Genomic DNA, 20207 nt, shown 5'->3' on the forward strand with positions numbered 1-20207 from the left:
AAGAGCCCGATCACTTGGATGAGCTCGAGAGCGGAAGAGCCCGATCATTTGGATGAGCTCGAGCTTGCTGACGGATTTGGGTGCTATAATTGCATTTGTGGGGTGGTCCATTTTTCCACCAACACCAAGCTTGCAGATCAGATTATTCTACCTCATATTTTCTTCTCCCACACTGTTATAAAAGACGATTAGAAGTCTCTCGTTGCTTCCCTATTGCTAATTTCTCTGTCTTTCCCACACAAAACAGCCCCTCTCCTATTTTCCTTTGATTCTTTGGTTACGTTACGGATTGATGGAGATGCTATACGCAAGCAATCAGGGGATCGATAGCAGTATCTCATAAACTAATTCATTACAAACTCTCGAGCAATATACCGGTATCTCGGAACGTATCAGCTTGCATCGGATGATCGAGTGCACCTCGGAATTTTTCGATGTCCAAAGCCCTCGCGCCTATGCGCACGCTTTAAGGACCGTGGATCACATGTTCGATATGGCAAGTGGGTTGCTGATAGGGTGGCGTTGTCCGATTAATTATAACCGGCTGGGGCACGCCATCGAGTGTCTTATTACCTGATCTCTCTAATCGAGTGTCTTGTCACGTTCCATCGATCGCTCTGTCGATCTGATCCCTCTGTCCCGGAGAATGCAAGCGGCTCAAGCTGGCAGCCTGGCCTGGGATTCCACACGGTCAAATAAAAATTAAACCAACAGGGAGAAAATAATAACAAATACCTGAAGACCGGGCCAGATTGCCAAAAGTTTCTAACATACAACTTGCCAAAAGTTTTTTTTATAAGATGCCACTCCTTTCACGCTTCGGGAGCGCTATTTATTTCTGATTCCCATAAATTTAGTTGCAATCAATGATGTCAATGATATCGATCTCTTCCTTTGGTCGTGTTTCATGGAAATTGGTTGCTGAGGAGTCCAGCATCACCCCCCTGGTCATCATTCCACTGTAGGAGAGAAAAAAAAATAACTTTTTTCAGCTGTAACCTGCCGATGCTAAAAAGAAGGTCGGCAATTTAATAACTGCACCAAAATATACTTCTTAATAACGTCGTCAGAAATTAAACTAAGACAGTGCTTATAAGCGTCACTGGAAGTAAATATTAAGACGGCGCTTATAAACGTCGTCGGAAGCTAAGAGTAATCAGCCAGGACTAAGACGACAAATTCAAGATTAAGACGATGCTTATAAATGTTGTGGGAAGACAAAAGCCAAAATTAAGACGGCACTTATAAGCACTGTCGGAAGGCAATATTAAACCCCCATCGCTCGACCCAACAACCCTAGTATCCCGATTTCAGCCCTCTTTCCTCTCTAACGCCGAAATCAACTGACCGACTCCCCGAGCTCTGCCTCCGCCCATCTGTGCAGGTCTCCTTCTCCTCCTCCCTCTCTCCGGCGCCTCCTTTTGCTTTGCCAACTTCCTGCTCCTCCTCCTTGCTGCCCGTACCCACTGCCAATCTACGGTGTTCTTCAAAAATCCGACTGACCACTCTCCTTCGATCCACTGCCTCCTCCATTGCAAATCTCTGCCGGCCTTCCCCCAATAAGTTCTATATTCAAAATATTCTCCGTTTGAGTTATTGGGATTTTGGCCTAAAATTATAAAAATTATATTTAAAAATTCTCAATTGTTAAATAATAGCAATTACCCAAATTATATGCACCATTGCAAGAAATAATCTTTTGTTCTATTATGACTTTATGGAAAACGTGAGGAAAGAGGCCCATTTAGACCAGGACACAAGAAAAGTTTCCTTAGAAAATGCAAAATTTCATCAAGCCTCATAATTGCTGATTCTGCAACTCCATAACCAACCAACTCTCTCATCCACAAGTAACGTCCATCAAGAAAAGTTCCTACTCAGCAAAATTTTTTCCATTATCATTATACAATAGGCTCATCAAATGATGATATCATAAAAAGCATTTCACATCGATAAAGATAACTATAAGCGGAGCACATTGGTACAACCACATGTTCATTAACATCCACTTCTTTGATCTTTTCATCGAATAAATTTTATGCCATCTATCTTCATACCCTAGTAATCGATTGAAGATTTGGTCCTTTCTTCGATCGCATAAGAAAACAATTGAGTGACGGGCTACTCTAACAAAATTACAAGCACGCCTCTGCAAATCTAGATCTTGAAACTTGCATCCCTGACCTTCTAGGAGAAGTATAGATTACTAGAGAAACTTTGTCTAAATGCCCAATTTGATGCTATTAGTTATTCTGAAATGAATAATTTTATTTTGAAATTTTTTTGCTATCTTGTGCATGGATACGAGTTACGGCAGGCAATAAAAATGGTAGCTCCATGCGGTGAGACTAGTCGCGTCGAAGCTCAGGTATTCGCCAAATTGATGGGCCCGGAGCATTATGGTCGAGTGAGGGGTTATGGCGTTGGAGTTACCCCTACTTAGCTGTCTATAGTGAGCAGATATACCCAAGATGGCAGGTTTGTAGTTTGAAGGCAGCGATGAAGGAGATGAGATAGAGCCATCATATAGAGATGGAGAAGATGAGGTCTTATCATCAAACAGAGATGGAGGAGATGAGGCAGAGCCATCAAACAAAGATATAATCTTTGAGAGCTCAGCTCGACTAGACTGCATCTATGTTTTATAGGTTTATCCCTCCTCAGGTAAATAACTATATCTATTTGAATATTTTACATAATTATTATATATTTTTGGATGAGCTTAATGATTTTCATATTCTTAACTTCTAAAGTTTTTATCTTTTTTTTGTAGGTTCTTGATACTTTCTCTACTCATAGAAATGATTATTATAATGCCATCTGTAACAACCCAGGACCTCATCCAAAATGGCTAGCTGGAAGGTATTATTTGAATTTCTTGATCCTATATGAGTACCCAAAATTTACCCAGCGAATAACCGATGTGGGACTAAACACACGCCCGCACGGATCCTCACATACTCCCTTCGTTCAAGCCTTGACATCCTCGTCACGCTAAGGGTTCAAATCCATTTAAATCTAATCACAAACACTACAATTGACTCATGGTCAGTCCCAATGAATTCGTGCTGTAGTGTCCTCTAGTCTACATAGGTTATGGGCTGGGTCCGCTCTAATACCATTTGTAACAATTCAGACCTCACCCAACATGGCTAGTTAGAAAATATTATTTGAATTTCTTAGTCCTATATAAGTACCCAAGATCTTCTCGGCAAATAACTGATGTGGGACTAAATACACGCCGGTATGGGTCCTCACACCATCGACCCCTGATAGCTCTTAAACTATTTATTTAGAAGTTTTGTATGTATATATTTTTTAATATTTTTTGAAGAATATTGTAAATATAAATTGATAATGTAAATTTGATTATATTTGAATACATGAATAGTTCGAATGATCTGTTTGATTGTAACATGTATTATTATATAACTTTTATTGTGTATATACTTGGAAAATGTAGATAGAGTTTTATTTTTTAAAAAATAGTTTTTTTGAAAAAATAACTGTTATGATGCTTTAAAGCGTCGCTAAAAGAAGCATTACCGATGCTTATAAGCGCCACTAAGTTACTAATTTCCGACGCTTATAAGCGTCGGCAATTGCTGATACTTTTGAAAGCGTCGCTAATTTGATTTTCGATGCCTATATAGCTGACGCTTTAGAAAGCATTGGGAATAAAATACCAACGCCTATAAGTATCGGTATATACATTAAAAAGCGTCGGCAATGCCTGAAATTGATGTAGTGTTTTTACTATAGCCGGAACATAAAGCTGTTCATAAGTCGGGCCTGAGTATAAAAAAAATCAAATTTTGTATTGGCCTGATCCGAAGTTCCATTAAAACTAAATATTCATGGTGAGCCCTACTCGAGCACAAAAGAAGAGGCGTAGCCAATGGGAACCCCTTCGTGTGTCGCACGTGCTTTCCCAAACTTTGTACTATTACAGTTGTCGGCAATACTGTTTTCATATCGTAAGAAAAAAATATTTGATGCACGACCGGCGCCATTTGCAAAATATTATTGCTTATATCACTCTCTCAATGGCTATATATAGAGCTGAAGTTCAAGGCCACGATACTGCAAAACTAATCTCAGTACATCTCTGAAATTAGTTAGCTCACATGCAAGCGATGGAACTCATCCAGGAGAAGCAGCTAGCCAAGAAGCAACACCAAGACACAGCCCAGCTGTGGAACCACGCCCTCAGCTTCCTCAGATCCATGTCCCTCAAGTGCGCCATCGAGCTCGGCATCCCGGACTTTCTCCACAAACGCGGCAAACCCATCACCCTCTCCGAGCTTGCCACCTCCCTCTCCATCCCCCCGTCCAAAGCCCCCGCCCTTGGAAGCCTCATGCGCCTGCTCGTCCACTCCGGCCTTTTCGCGAGCCACCGAGACCAAGAAGTGGGGGAAGAAGAGAGTTATTTCCTCACGCCGGCCTCGAAACTCCTGGTGAAGGAGGAGAAGGCGTGTCTCTCGCCGTTCGCGCTGATGGTATTGAACTGGACCATGCTGGGGCCGGCGCACCTGCTGGGGGAGTGGTTCAGGGCCGGGGCGGCGCGGGCGGCGCCGTTCGACATGGCGCACGGCAAGGGGTTGTTCGAGGAGATGGACGCGAGGGCGGATTTCAACGAGCTGTTCCACGAGGGGATGGCGAGCGACGTGCAGCTGGTGACGGAGGTGGCGCTGCTGCGGCGGCTGTGGGAGGTGCTCCGCGGGGTGCGGTCGGTGGTGGACGTGGGCGGGGGGACGGGCACGCTTGCGAAGGCCATCGCCAAGGCGCTGCCCGAGGTGCGGTGCGCGGTGCTGGACCTGCCGCACGTGGTGGCTACGGTGGACGAGGAGGAGCGGGAGGGCGTGGAGTTCATCGGAGGGGACATGTTCGAGCACATCCCTCCGGCGGATGCCGTCTTGCTCAAAGTACGGTTACCTCCCCGTTAGAGAAGATTACCAGGTTTTGCTTAATTATGATATACTGATGATATACTAATGACCGATGCTACGGTACCTCAGAAAAACCTCCGAAAATAGCTTATCACGGGCCGCCGAGGCTCAACAGTATCCATTTTTACTGAGCCTTCAATCAAGGTCCATTTAAAATTGGGCATTTCTATATCAAAGCTCAGCCCATTATCGGCTCCAGCTCATATTGGAGGGTTCCAGTTGTATCTTTCATGCGAAAGAATGATTGATCTTCTTTCATGATGTTGACCATTGGATCACGCACTATACGGATCTTAAAGTATTCTGAACTCTTTCATTCACTATCTACACCAATCTCGAAGCGACCATTACACGATCCAATGGTGGATTCATCGCAACGAAGGTGAATCCATTTTTTTCTCGAATGATACAACCCCCAGCTCCCAAGCTGAGTAATGTTTGGCTCTGTCAATAGGTTGGATCTTACCCTACTGATCTATGATTTGATCCGATCTGACCCGAATTTTAGATTCGATTACCCAAATTAAATCAAAAATATTAGATGGGTTCTCTCCTCAACTTTCTTTGTGTCTCCTCCATGCTTGTGAGAGAACTTCTCATATCCCTTCACTTGCAGACCCATCAAGCATATTTTCACGCGAGCAAAGTGTTGTCATGTGCACGATTATTTTGTCGGTTGGACGTGACAGTCCTCTTTCAATGAAAACTATTATTACAGTGAAATTATTTTTTGGACCGAGTCCACTAGCTCAGCGGTGGACCAGTCCAACTATAAAGAAACATCCCTATATTTCTTCCTTTCCCTCCTATTTTTTTTCATCCACATATGTGCATCCCTTTGTGGTGGCTGCACCGATCCACGGCTAAGTTGGTGGACCTGGTCCAATCAATAGTTTCTCATTGTTGCACTTATTAACTGCATCATAGGCTTTATGCTACATGCCTCGCAACCATATCCAAAGAAAAACTGGAATTTACTATGTTGCAAACCTAAATCACACCTGCTACTTGCAAAGTATTCATCATATTGGTAATTCTCCTGATTGGGTTTCTCTAAAACGTGGAAACAAACAAAAACTATAGATTTAAACTTGATCATTCTTTTGCAAACAATATAATATGCTATTCTAATTTATTAAAAATTAACGTGTTACAGTGGATATTACATGATTGGAGTGACGAGGACTGCATCAGGATACTAAAGCGTTGCAAAGAAGCCATTCCTCCTAAAAAGGATGGTGGAAAGGTTATCATAATAGACATGGTAGTTGGTGTTACTACTGATGTTTCTATCTCAGTTGAACCACAGCTTCTCTTTGATATAGAGATGATGATCCTTACTATGGGAAAGGAACGAAGTGAAACCGAATGGAAACGTTTATTCCTTGCTGCAGGTTTTAGCGACTACAAGATAACAGCATCCATGGGTTTACGTTCGGTCATCGAGTTGTATAACTAGTTATTAGATAAAGTGCAATGATTGGCTGCTTGTATTTTGGATGAACATGCTTCTATTTATATTGTTAGCTATTGGTTTGTATAAGGATAAACACCTAATTACCTTGCTTGATATGCTAGTTTTTGTTAATCATAAGTAATTGCTGCAATATATTACTTTGCTTGTTATACATGTTTTCTTTTGTTATACTACTTGTCCACTGTAGAGTAATGGATACATTATTTTATATAGTCTATCGATCTATGCCCCAACGCATGTTTGCTCCTCAAATAATAGCTGGATGCTTTAGAGCCCTGTAGGATTCCGGCCGGGAGTTTGTGGGGTTAAATGACTTGGTACACATTTATAATGTGATATAATTTATGAGAATTAAGCATGAATGGGATGTAGAAGGCAGCCCGCATTCCCTCCTGATAAAATAAACAACTAATTATTAAATGTCTCATTAGGTTGGAAATTGCTCAAGATTTTATTTTAGAATGGATATCAGCCCAAAGAAATTCGACTTAACATTTTATTTAGATAGTTAATTAATCTTCTATTAGCAGAATTGCAGCCAATCTATTGCTGTTGTTGGCCTTTTTTTTAAAGGTATTAATGTGACCTTATGTCACCATCACAACTATTGCTATTTGTCTAATTCTGCCCGGTTGGCCATTTTGGAATTCATACAATAAGATGATACGATAAGTGATACGGGACCAAGACCAAATTTTCCTTTGGAATTAATCGTGCGGATAGAGAATGGTCTCACGTGCCGTTACAAATGGGTTGCTCTCACGTGCCGGAGCTGGTGGAGGCTAACAATAATAACAGGACAGAAATTATTCGACCCAAATGTGCCGAAACTTAATTACGAGCAAGGTGGGTTACGTGACCGGTAGGTAGGAACGTCGTCAGCCTCCATATATCGCCATCTTTTCTCCCTTCAATACTTTGGCCAAGTTCTCAGAAGCTTCGAATCTTCCCCCTGATCTGGCTATGCTTGTTCGAAGGGATTGAACGGTCTCCGGTTATCTTCTGTTTGCTCTTGCTATTCTCCTTTGTTTTTTTCTGTCTCTCTCTTTCTCCATATTACCCCCCAGGTTGCCGGACGGGTTGCGTAGCTATCGGTTCCGTCATTGAACAGGCGATGAACAATGATTGAATGAGGCCTGATATAGCCTCACGGTGCTTCCACTTAATAAAAAATTGTTGCAAGATGTATCTATATGCGGACAGCTTGTGATCAATGATTTCTTATCTCTTTAGTTTAATAGTTGATTAGAGAGCATTCTAACTCATGCCGGATTAGTTCTTGAATATGAAGAGTCATGCCAGCCCTTATTTTACGGACGGGGAACGTTGCTTGCCGGGGCTTGCATTGGAGGGGTTCTGCCTGCGAGGCGCCATTGAAGGAGATCACGAGAGGTCCATTATTGCAGGCTGGACCTCTCCGATCCCACCTCTCCATTACTGCATGCCCTACATATTTAATTTATACATGATGATATATGAGAGCATGGATGCACTATCGTGAGCGGACGGCACCGTAGAATGCTATTCAGTAACGGATGGTCTTCGTTATCCATATCTCAATAACTAATTAATTTAGGTTTATGCCTGTAAATGCCCGGAGCGCTATAGATTTTGTGCTTATGATGAGTTTACGGAGTTGTGCCGCACAACATAAGGCACTTAAGGCCGGTAGCAGTATTTGATATATAATATCTTGGATATTTTGTTGCATTCGACCTTGCATATATTGACAGAATTCTTCACTTGTAAATTCTGTGCACGCAGAGTATTCTTCATGATTGGAGTGACGAGGTTTGTGTCAAGATTCTAAAACGGTGTAAGGAAGCAGTTCCACCTAAAGAAAAGGGTGGAAAAGTTACCATAGTGGATATGGTAATAAACTCTTACAATCCAAAAAAATAACCGAGACACATCTCTTCTATGATATTTATATATCAGATTGGCCTTGGAGGAATGGAGCGCGAAGAACATAAATGGTGACAAATTTTCAACAATGCTAGATTTAATAACTACGAAAAATTTTCAGATGTATACCCCTGTCATTGAGCTTTACCCTTAGTCATGTGATAGCATGAAAATATTCATGCAGACTTTATATTGTTTTTCAATAAATGCCTTGTACTTGATTATTAGTGGCTTCATACTGGTTATGAGCCTACTTATTGCAATCTAATTAGTTATTTAAAAGAGTTTGAGATTAGTGTTTATGGTGTGTTTTTACGAGGATGGCAATTTTTTATTTCAGATCTCAAATAAGAATTTGTATACATCATTGAATAAGATGAAGAAGTGTCTACATCTATTATTCCGATTCTAGATTATTCTGTCATATCATACTTACTCAATGAGAAATAATTATCAACCATCGTGAGGTCAAAAGTAATATTTCGCAAATTACTTATAGCTAGACATGGTATCTGTCAAAATCTCTAAAGCTTTTCTTATTATTTATTTATTTTAAAAAATGTACAAAAGCCTACCAAAATCTATTTCGGCCCTATTGAAATGAACAAGGTATCTTTTACTTCCAGAGACAGCCTTGTATCCTTTGCACCAAGGAAGGATTCACCTTCCTTCACAAGAATCTAGTATTTGATCAGCCACTGCATAGATCTTAAAGTACTCCGAGCTATGTCATCCATCCCTCGGCAATGATCTCAAAGCGAGCTTTGATGATCCTACGGTGGATTCGCCCCAATAATCATGGCCATCTCCAGCCGGTTAAACTCCAACACATAGCAGATGGTCCATGGGCCACGCCGGGCTCAATTCTGACGCTGAACAGAGAATCAGCTTGCAAGTCATCCAAAACACGACTTTTCTTTTAAACAAAAAAAAAAAAAGCAACCTATTTTTCTGAGGCCAGGCCATGCTCAATAAGCTCAATTCAACTTCACGAAATATAAGAGCTCAGGCCCAGCTCTGTAGATTTTAGGGTTTTTTTTTTTTGAGTGAAAGGGAGGCACAGATCGCCTCCGGCTTTTATTGAAGATTAGAAAAAAATTACAGAAAGAGGAGAAGTTATTTTATAATTGGTACATAAGTACAAAGTAAAGAAAAATAAAGAAACGAGCATCTTTTGGACTTTGTCTCCTGCCGACTGTGGAACCTAAGATTGCCATTTCTGGGTTAGGCTGTTTGGTCCCGTTGACACTGAGATTATATAAAATAGTACTGAAAGTATAATTGGTTTAATCTATGCAAGATTGCGTCCGCTCTGAAAATTATGAGAATGCATGCCTAGTGCTACTTTGAATGGAAGTTCTTCAACGGCTGCTGGTACAGGGGTACTTTTCCTCTTCAACGCAAGCCCACCTTAAAAATATTATATTATATTTTTACAGTATTCACTATTTTTTTTTATTATTTTATGGACAATGGAAGGAGCAAAGAGCTCATTAAAATGGCAAAAACATGGGCCTGTTTGGCACTGCTTATTACCTATCGTTTTATTTTCAAAAATCCAATTTAAAAAATGAAGTAGACTGTACGGCATATATGATGAAACTTTTTTTGTTGTTTGAAATTGTTTGCAAAATCTAAGAGCTTTTGGTGGCAAATATTTATTGCTTTCATAAAAGAGTGAAAATATATTTTTTTAAAAAATAAAATAAAAGCCAAAAATAGTAGAAGTTTAACGCATATGCTATCTTCAACTTAACCTATAAATCTCATTTAGAAAAAAAAAATCAACCTATATATGGCATTTTACTGATTTGTAAAACACGGAACCAAGGATGATTACTGATAGACCCTTAATAATCCAATAGTCATGATTTGTTTGATTAAGTTATAGAAACATGCATTTTGTTAGGATATGCATGCAATTTTATGGGCCATTGGACAATTAGGCGTGCAACTGGATTGGGTCACCTTAACCAGGCTCAATTCTATCTGAAGCATCTCAGCCTTCCTGTTTGATGCAATGAGTTAGATCAATTTGGAGTGATTTTCTTCTTCTCGACCAGTGTCTTTAATACGAGTCTCCATGTAGCTCAGCCTATACGATACTTTGTTTCGAAAAAAAAGTCCTACCATAGCTCAGTGACCTACAAAATCTTCAAACCTAATTGTCAAAATTAATGCATGATTTGAGATCTATATTTCAAATCTTTTCTCAAAAAGATCAGCTTGCACAATCTATCCCACTTAGAAGGATATATGATAAAATTCTTGACTACCTGAAGAAAATGCGATGGGTGACCGATACAGGGAGTGGTTTATATATGTAGGCCGTGCTTTATTCTCCTGTCCACACAAATAGCACTAGACCAAGTAACTGCGCTTGCACTTGCGAAGCACTCTTCTTTCCCCCCCCTCCTTTGATGGAATAACAATGGGAGCACCACTTACTACAATTATCTAAGTTAAATACTTGCCCATTTGTGATTAGCTAATCTAAGAATTCAACCCGGGCATGGTTAATTACATTACATTGGACTTGGATTAGCTTGTCTATATAATATTGTGAGAAGCTCACTTTTCAACTACTGGATATTGGGCCACCTCAGACAAGCATACAGAAGGTATTGGGAATGCCATGAGCGGGTTGCCAAAACGATTTTCAGATTCAAGGACTCCTCGCCAGTTGACAGGTAGTCCAGCTTGTAAGCAATGCTCATTGTTTTATTGAAGGAGAAAAGAAAAGTAAGTCTCGCTGTGAGAACACTAAAATTAATAAAATCCAGCTTAAACAGACAACCACCTTAAAAGAGATGTAATGCAATAATAAAGCTAAGAAGAGGGTGCTCTCTCTTTGCCTGCCCCACCACTCACTCTTTCCAAAACTAAAGCAGCACCATAAAACAGTGCTTTTCAGGGTCTTTGAAGAATATGCATGGATCTCTTATTGTCACTTTGAAATGCATATAGGCTCTCTGAACACATCCATCAGTTCCCATCAAGCAACAATACAACCTTTTCTTTCTTGCAAAATTTGCAGGAGTGTTAGTTCTCCATACTAATTCCTTTTCCCTTAACAGCTATATGCTTTCCATGGGTAAGTTTGTAACATACGAGCCTAACAAGTCTCAGATCCATCCATTGATTAATGAGGGACAGAGAGTCTGCACCCCAACACCTAAGAAATCCTTGGTCTCTCCTCCTCCTTCCAGATCATCCATTAGAGAGCTGCGGTGTCTTTCGATGAGCATACCGTTTGATGCTGTGAAACCATTTACAATGTTCTCTAGATTGCTTAGTTGGTTTGAATTTAAAAATCCATCATTTTTGCCAGCATCTTCGATCTGAGTGTCTTGGCACTTTAGTGGCCTGGAACTCCCTCTAAATGGAATGGTGGGAGTCACACCAATTAGTGCGGCTTTTTGCAACAATGCCGTCGCAGACATATCCGATACTGGTGCTTGATGTTGCTGATGCTGAGTGCTAAACAAGGAAGGAATGCTTGTGAGGAGAGACCGCGAGCAGCCGACCTCCTTCATGGGGGTTGTTGGAATTGAGGTGCCCGTTAGCTCACAAGTGCTTGTAGGCCAGAGCTTGTTGCCGCACATCCAACTTAACTGGGTGTTGAGTTGCTGCGCATTTGAACATGAAGTGAAGAGATCGCCATGCAAGGTTCCGGCACCCACCGGTCCAATTTGATTGATATCTGAGAGGGTGGGAGTGCTGCTTAAGGGCTCACCGCTTTGAATGCCATGGCCCATCCACAACGAAAGCCCGGGTCTAGCCTGATCATTGGCCTCGCAGTTGGATATATTAGGCTCAATATTGGAGGAGAAGCTCTGCAGCATATTAGATCTCCCCGAACCGCCAGTGAAAAGATAATTGGCTTCGCTCATCGGAGCCATGTTGTTGATGCTGGATGCTGCAGAAACTCTTGCGGTCTCTTCAGCTAAGGCATCACAGAAGGCCGTGTGTGTTATAAAACTGTCTCTCCTGTTTGTGAAAGCAAAAGTCCATATCATTAGTTGAAAACTAGGAGTGAAGATGATGGCAATGGTAGCAGCAACAATGGTAGTCAGAACTCATATTCTTCATCTTTTTCTTCTTTTTTTTTTTTGCGCTAAAACTCATATTCTTCTTTCCTCTTATCTTTATGGTACTAAAAGCCAAGTGAAACAAAGCAGAAAGGAGAGTTGCCCGGGTGGTCATAGTCATCAAAACAAGCCAATTAGTCACTATAGAAAGCATCGCCTACTTGTCACTTTAACACCATAGAGTTTCCTCTTCCAATAGGCTCACTGATCCATGGCGCAGCCTAACTACCAAAGCACCAGACTCTAATGTGGAAGAAGCACCAACCAGTGGCCTAACAGTAGTAATACAAAATATACCTGGAGAAAAGGGCACCGCAGTCGCAGCGGTACTCCCTCGTGCCGCAGGTCTTGGAGTGCGCCTTCCAGTCAGACTGCACGGCGTAACGCTTGGAGCATTTCTCGCACTTCCACTTCTTCTCGCCATGCTTCCGGCAGAAGTGCTTCTTTATGCCGGTCAGGTCTCCAAGCGCTCTCGCTGGATTGTGGTGGATGCAGCTCTTCTCGGGGCATACGTAGACCCTTTTCCTCGGCTCTTTGGTGCTTCTTTGCCTCAGCTTCCATGGGAGGTTGTGCCCCCGGCGGTGGAGCTGGAGATTCTGGTCTCTCTGAAAGCCTTTGCCGCAAATCTCGCACAAGAACCGGTTGGTGGCCAAGAGGGTCCTTGGAGACAAGGCAATGACCTCCGCGTCAGGATCTGCTTGTAAGAATACACATACAAACCACCACATAAGTTATTATTGAGAGCTAAAGAAATGACATCCTGGGAGGAGAAAGAGGAAAAGTTTGAGAATAGGAGAAAGAGAGGATATGTTGTTATAATTCCTTGCCTGGAGTTCCTGGTAGGTTTCTCTTCTTCTTCACAACGGGAGGAGGATTGGGATCCTGACACGCATTTAGTGGGAAAACATTTGAAATTGCTTGTCCAGCCATTTCTCTTGGTTCTTCCTTCCTAAAAGAAAACTCACTGGCCTTCTCTTTGGTATGGCCAAGAAAACTGAGGCTAGTATTAGTAGCACAAGGAGAGAATTATAGTTGTGTGTGTGTGTGTGTGTATATGAACTTTATTAATCAATAGAATAGTATTTGTTTTCAGCAGAGGCGGTGTAAAAGGTGAAAGTTGAAGGTCTTGGTTGATGGGCTGATGTGCATGATGACACATATGATGAGGTGGGGGCAAAAGCTGAGCTGCACTGCCTTTCCCATTTGGAATGATTGCCCCATAATTCTCTGCTTTCCTTTTGCCTTGTTTTTGATCAGCTCAATACAGCAGTGACGGCACTCAGTGGATATTTGACACCTAGCTATCCTAAGGTCTTCCATTCAAATGCCATGTGTATGAATGTATATATGTATATATATGGATATGTGTATGAATGTATATATATAAGGGCCTTGACCAATGGCTATCAAAAGTGAAGCTCGAAATAAGAAACTCAAGTGAATTATTTTGCACAATCTCTTTAGTTTCATTGCATGGTGACATGCGAAATGGGACCTGATGGTTAAAGCGAACGACTGAAACGTAGGCAAGCTTGTTGACACACCAACCCAAAAGATAGAGCACTGCAATGCCATTAAAATGAATGGTCTATTGCTCCATAAAGTTAGTAGCTGTGCCATCTTTATGATCAAAAAACCAAAGAGGTCAATGAGGTTGCAGGAGCCTCTGGTTACGTTGTCAGCACTATGTTCAATTTAATACATCAGTGAACACTGACTCTAATCTTGTCTTTTGTTTACTGTAATTAACATTTCATGCTTCGCTTATGCTTCCTTCTACTAGTTTGTTTGTAACTTAAAATCATTTCATGGCACCAAAATCCTGATCAATCATACGCCAAGGTACAAGAATACATACCATCAGCATCTGCATCCTTCACCAGATCAGCAATAATTTGCGGTCCTAACACCTGGTACATTAGAATCCGTCACGAATTTCTGAAGCTTTTTCCATTTAGGAGTGTCCCAAAATGTTTCATTAAAATGGCATAAATTTCCTCTGTATCTACATAAGAACATCTTCAGGGACAAATTACGCATTCTCAGATAAAATAACTGCCAAACCGGTTAGCTACTTGGTTTAATAATGGCAAGAGGGGGGAGGTTCTCGTCCTCGGATTCCTTGTTACGCGGCATGCACGTGCTACCAATGGAGGCTGCCAAACTCCATGGCTAGGCGACGGCCGATGAGACAGAGGAAGGAATATTTGTCCATGAACACCACAAAACCTTGCCTTGGCTCAGTTCTGCTACTCGATAAACTTCCTTATTTTTATTCACTCTTCCAAGCTTTTGCAGCATTAATCTATGTTATAGGCAGAAAGAGACATAAATTAGTTTTCTCAGGGAACATGAGTGCTACTTCAAATGTGTGGATCTCAGCAGACAACTATATCGGATACCCTAGTCCCTGTGTGGGGAAACAGAGGAGTGGTATGAGGATATGTACTTCAAAAATTAAATTCAATATAAGGGAAGTGGTTGTTGTCATTCTGAACAAGGAAATGATCAGAATGATGAAAATAACATAATGGCATTATAAGCAAGTGGTCCGAGAATTGCATGTACATTGTACCATTAGTGCAGGCATCCTATGAATACTTGCACTCCACATGCTATTGGTGTTTACCTCTGATTCCCTTTGATGGAAGCGGTGGGGTTAGTTTTAGACTTCAAATTGCATTAAAGTAAAGAATAGAGTGAATTAAGTAGTAACAATGGTGTAGAGCATGGAAAGGAATGGGACTGAAGGGAAGCAGCAGAGAGGGCAGTGAATTTTTGGTAGTGCGTGAAGTCGTCGGCCTGTGGGCTGACTTTGGTCCAAGGCTTGGACATAAACTAATGATACTTTGATGCGATAACTTCGCTTTAGGGCTCTATTTAGAACTAAGTTTTTGGAGTTTAGTGTATGAACTATCCTAGCCCCTAAGATATTCTCTCCTTGCACTTGGCTCGGCTCCAAATTTCCACACCTTTCTCGACACCAGATTCCTTTCCAAGGCCCCAGAATTACTGTTCATCGGAACGGGGACCCATGGTCCCAAGTCTCTGTTTTAGTAGTGAGGGGGTTTAAAAAGCTTGAGGGGTATGGGAAAAAGAGAAACCTTGTCACCAAGGGGATGTTTGTTTCTTTGGCTTTTTTCGGATGCGGAGGAACCCCAAAAGAGAGGAGACTCAGAAGCATATTTCCAAAGTCCAGGAGTTGGATGTGTCGAGCTCACGACCCCAACTTTGACAAAGAAGCCAGGAGACACTTCATTCCTTTTTGTTTTTCTTTGGAGCCGGGATGAGGCATATGGCAGGACAAACCATTATTCAGAGAATCTAAAGCGAAAGAGCTTGCTGAAATGGTCCTGCCTTCATTTGGTTAATGGGAACAGACTCTAACTGACCAATATTTGTGTTGAAATACTAGGATTTAGGTGTAACAAATAGTTGCAAGATCATCTGTAATGGTAATCATATATGTCTTCATTTTGAGACTGCAGCTACCAGAAACATTAGATTACAACAAAGTTGAATCAAATGACTACTTGGTACATTCGCATTTCTTTTTGATGGAACAAAGAAACTTCACAGACCCACTCTTGAAATGTCATGAGGAGCGAATATGTGATATTTTCTGCCGACGAATGAAACTCCAAAGCTTTGCAACTCCCACCAACTAATTTTGAGAGCATATATGTGACCAGTCATTGAAAAGCCTTGGACTGTTGCTGAGGACTTGCTCTTCTGTGGAAGACTGGTTAAGAAATATATGCCCATTACTTTCTTTCCTGCAGGACCAGAGGGTTGTTGCCATCAGCTGATCAAAACCTAGGCAGAAATTTTTAGAAATAACTCCCGATTTTGAACTTGACAAATTCCATTGGTTTCTTTCTTATTCTTCTTCTTTTTTTGCGTTATATGTTCTCCAAGTCATTAATTAATCATTGGGTCTTTTTTCTTGATAATCAGAAACCTTTGTGTATCGAGTCTTATAGTCTAATCTAGCAAATGGCAACGAGTCTGTCTTTTGATATGTAATATAAAATAGCAGTGGCCTAGTCACTTACATGTAACTAAAACTCAGCATAACAAATCCCTTAATCCATTGCTCATTGTTAAGAAAAAGGCTCAGTAGTAACTGACTTTTGACATGGAATAATATAAGATTATAGAAGGAAACTTTGAGTGCCAGTGGGTATCACCAATTCCCAAACTGGACAATTTGATTTTGTTGGGGTCGAAAATCTTCGATTTGTTTAGAGAAATGTTAACAGAAGTTAGACATCTTGCACAAGGAAAAACTAGAAATCAGAGAGAGAGAAAAGGGAGGTGGGCTCATTTTCACTGTATTTATGCAGCCCTAAATGCTTGGAATAATACCACTCAAGACTCAAAGGATCAAATACTTGCAGATGTACAACCCGAGACTTGAATATAAAACCTCTGATTACTGAGGAGAGGGGTATGAACATTGGGATAAATTTCAATCCATGAGATGACAAATATTATTCTTCTTTTAAATCACTTCAGTTAGCACTGTAGTAGCTACAAAATCCAGTACAATAGGAAAGATATAATTGAAGGTTAAATGTATCTAAAATTTATTTCATTTCCATTTGTGAATCCAGATATTTTTTTCAATCTACAAAATCCATATGGAAAGTCATTTCTTCTATGTCTAAAAGAGAAATTAAAAATGATTAAAGCTTCATTGAAGGACTATTTGCTTGGTTCCCATGTTTTATGTGGAGAGTAAAAAAAGAAAGGTGGAGATTAAAACAAGAATTAAAAACCAGCAAAAGAACAATATTTTCGTTTTTTTCGACCCGTGGAGTGTAAGCAACAAAAATTCTAACTCTTTGAGGTGCAAAATAAGAAGCACCAGCCGAAACATAATGAAAATTTGAAATGTAAAATTAGTCATCATCATAAAAGGGCTATTCTGGGGTTTATCATGAAATTTTCATTGCAACGTGTCTGCGTGCAAATAAGATCTTGAATCTACATATAATCCAAGAACTAGCAAGGTGCATATCGTTATTTCAACAATTCATATGTAAGTATAACGTCAATATAAATATAATTAAAAGAATGAAAGGGGTCTTTTTATTAACGTTTTATGATATGGAGAACTGTTCTGTTGTCCCCAGCTGGACTAGACTTTCCTCTTAGGTCCGTCGACGCTAACCGGAGCCCGACGACGCCTCTTCTTCCGATCCTCCTCTTCCAAGGCCATGGAAGCCCATCAACCATCCCTGTGCTAGCGGAAGGCAATGATCTCTCTTCCCTCCACAACAGCCATCTCTTTTTATTCCTCTTAGTCCATTGCCCGCTTTTATTCGTTCCTAGTTTGTCTTAATTTTCTTAGCAATTAGTAGAGATGTGCCCAGAGAGATCTCCCAAGGGATCGCTCAAACTGTCGTGTGAGGCTCCGGATTGGAGACTTCCAATCCATACGGTGATTCGAATCCTTTTCTAAGTTTTTCGCTTTTAATTCGTTTCTTTTCTGCGGAAAAATTCCTTTTTCCTTTTGCCCCCTCTCGCTTCCCTTTCTTGCAAGGATTCATAGATTAGAGAGCACAAATCGAGCAATGGAGGTCAGAATTTCTGCAATTTTTTTCTTATTTTTAATACCAGAAAATTACGTATATCTTCAATTGGATTTATGTCTGGTGGAGTTTCTTTCGCATTGCCATCAATCTTAGTTTCTTATTCTTTTTCAAAAAAATCGGTTTTTCTTTTCCTAGCCCTAAAAATTCTCTAATGATCTTGAATTGTGATACTGTCTCGATGTAATTGTTCGTTTATCTCGCCCTCCTCAGCTCGAAAACAATTGTTCAATCGGATAGAGAAAAACCTAATCTTAATATTTTTCTTTGTATTCTTGGTAACTGGTTCTAGTTAGATTTGAGTACTGTGAATAGTTAGAAATACTCGACAATTAGACTAACTATTAAGAGTCAAGTCCCTTTTACTGAGAGATAAGGTGGTCCAGCAAAGGGGCAATCAAGAAAACAGAGAAGTCTGCAAACAGGAAAGCTTCCAAGTCATTTAAGGAGAAAAGTCACCAATTCTGTTCCAAAAAATACTTATTTTATGCCAGGCCACTTTTATTCTTTTAAGTGTGTGACTGATACCAACATGAGGTTGCAATAAGTGGTTAGTTCTAGAGACCTTACCTGTTGAATTTTGCAATTAATCAGCAGTCGGTCAATAAAGATTAGGCAATACCGGTTGTTGGAACTTTAGCTGGGAGGAAGATAGAGTATGAGAGCTAGTTCGGTTGGAATAATGGAGAAATATCGTGGAGGATAAGATTTAGGAATAAAGGGAACCAAAGATCGAGTCTAGTCATTCTGTAAATTTTTAGAGAGGTAATGCTTTGATAAAAAAATTAATATACTGTTACCTGTCGTAGTCTCAGGTTTAGTGTACAAATGGATGGAGACTTAGTTGAGGATGTCTTCAATTTGGATAAAATATGCTGAAGATTGTGGATCTATGGCCCTTTGAAATATTCTGTAATTATTACATGTAAGAGATGCCTCAGCAGCAGAAAGTATTATTTGATTAGCCATGATACAGGTTAGAGTGATGGGTGATGAGGGCGATTTGTATACACAGAATGGGCTTAGTAGAGATGAGACACCAAGAGATGTACATATAGAACCAATAAGAGTGGAATTGGACTTCTTATATAGCACTAAGAGTAACAGGAAATAGGATGGAGAACTGAATTAGATGGTGTGTGCTTATATGTAGCAGAAGCGCAGAATGGTTCTATTAAGAGGGATGGATGCATGTCAACTGTCAAGGATTTTACAATGAAGACAAGAAGATCTAAGAAGACTTAGATGGGCTGAAGGTTTTGAAAATGCTCAACATGATGTACGATAAAAATCTTTCTTAGATTTATATTGCATGCATGTATGCTTATATGTATATGCATGTGTATATGTGGGTGTGCTCGTGTGTGTCTTTGCAAGAATATAGCCCATACCGGAATACAGTAGAAGTGGTGATCTGTCCATGCACATAGAGCTAAGTAAGCTTAATTTGATTTTGGGAATATGTACATAAATGCTTTTAATTATTATTTTCCCACATGTTTCTATGGTGCATGTTTACTCCAAAAAATTAATTTTCTTCAGTTGTATAATGTTTTATTCTTCTACAGTTGCTGGCCTGCGGACTGCAGCTCCTCTGTGATGACACCGTTCATCAGGACCAAAGCCACAGGTTTTTACCCGCCTGCCATCTTCTGCATATATTAGGTTGATTGATCTCTGATTTCCAGCTCTAGTAGTCTATAGCTCTACATGGTAAGCCATTTGAAGCATCTTGAGGATTGCATTTACCTTTTGATTCTCTCATAGCACTTTTTCTCATAAGACATTTTTGGATCATTCAGCTTTGTTCATTCGATGCTTGCTTTCTGAATCTCTGCTAGTCGACATTTTGGTGTTTGTTTGAATTATTCCAGAAGAGCCTAAGAGAAGTTTATATTTGTTCGTCCTCTATCAGAACAAACTTTTCGTTGTAAGTCAGCATGGTGCTGGTTAGTTTCAATTTGAAGAGGATTTTTGTTGACTTCATAGTGAATTGGCACTGTTGTGGTTTAAATTTGGCCTGAGGGTGACCACGCCGGAGGAAGCTGAGAAGATGCTGGCCAGGACGGAGAAAGAGGGTCACCTCTTGCGCTCCAGGGTACCTGCACAAAGTCTTGGCTGGGGATTTCGGCGAAGGTCCTCCTATGGCTAAGTTAGTCGGACATTTTTGAGAGGTTTCTGAGTGCCT

At 40.5% G+C, this 20207-nt stretch overlaps 2 protein-coding genes and 1 long non-coding RNA gene across 4 annotated transcripts; 2 read left to right on the forward strand and 1 right to left on the reverse strand.

Moving 5' to 3' along the window:
* Positions 1 to 3982: 3982 nt before the first annotated feature.
* On the forward strand, positions 3983 to 6558 carry LOC120103846 (trans-resveratrol di-O-methyltransferase-like). The gene is made up of 2 exons (XM_008784896.4): positions 3983 to 4925; positions 6106 to 6558. The coding sequence occupies exons 1-2, from the start codon at positions 4128 to 4130 to the stop codon at positions 6406 to 6408; spliced, it is 1101 nt and encodes a 366-aa protein (XP_008783118.3). The 5' UTR covers positions 3983 to 4127; the 3' UTR covers positions 6409 to 6558.
* A 4417-nt stretch (positions 6559 to 10975) lies between these two features.
* On the reverse strand, positions 10976 to 13438 carry LOC120111788 (zinc finger protein MAGPIE-like). The gene is made up of 3 exons (XM_089930849.1): positions 13250 to 13438; positions 12720 to 13116; positions 10976 to 12321 (listed from the first exon to the last, which is right to left on the reverse strand). The coding sequence occupies exons 1-3, from the start codon at positions 13350 to 13352 to the stop codon at positions 11457 to 11459; spliced, it is 1365 nt and encodes a 454-aa protein (XP_089786975.1). The 5' UTR covers positions 13353 to 13438; the 3' UTR covers positions 10976 to 11456.
* A 3981-nt stretch (positions 13439 to 17419) lies between these two features.
* LOC148703546 (uncharacterized) lies at positions 17420 to 20000 on the forward strand. Of its 2 annotated transcripts, none has more exons than XR_015987289.2 (2): positions 17420 to 18007; positions 19588 to 20000. It is a non-coding gene; the product is annotated as an uncharacterized LOC148703546 (long non-coding RNA). The 2 variants fall into 2 exon arrangements; XR_015987288.2 differs by having other exon boundaries at positions 17420 to 17680.
* Positions 20001 to 20207: the final 207 nt, after the last annotated feature.

The sequence above is a fragment of the Phoenix dactylifera genome, chromosome 5 (genome assembly GCF_051530095.1).
Source record: "Phoenix dactylifera cultivar Ajwa chromosome 5, Ajwa_hap1_PhDact_Kaust_v1.1, whole genome shotgun sequence".
NCBI classification, from domain to species: Eukaryota; Viridiplantae; Streptophyta; class Magnoliopsida; order Arecales; family Arecaceae; genus Phoenix; species Phoenix dactylifera.

Bases quoted from the DNA above. Each gene is read 5' to 3' on its own strand.
- LOC120103846 (XM_008784896.4), top strand. From the start codon at position 4,128: ATGCAAGCGATGGAACTCATCCAGGAGAAGCAGCTAGCCAAGAAGCAA. The intron at 4,926-6,105 runs GTACGGTTACCT...AACGTGTTACAG, and splicing joins CGGATGCCGTCTTGCTCAAA to TGGATATTACATGATTGGAG.
- LOC120111788 (XM_089930849.1), bottom strand. From the start codon at position 13,352: ATGGCTGGACAAGCAATTTCAAATGTTTTCCCACTAAATGCGTGTCAG. The intron at 13,117-13,249 runs GCAAGGAATTAT...TCTTACAAGCAG, and splicing joins AAACCTACCAGGAACTCCAG to ATCCTGACGCGGAGGTCATT. The intron at 12,322-12,719 runs GTATATTTTGTA...TTTCACAAACAG, and splicing joins TGCGGTGCCCTTTTCTCCAG to GAGAGACAGTTTTATAACAC.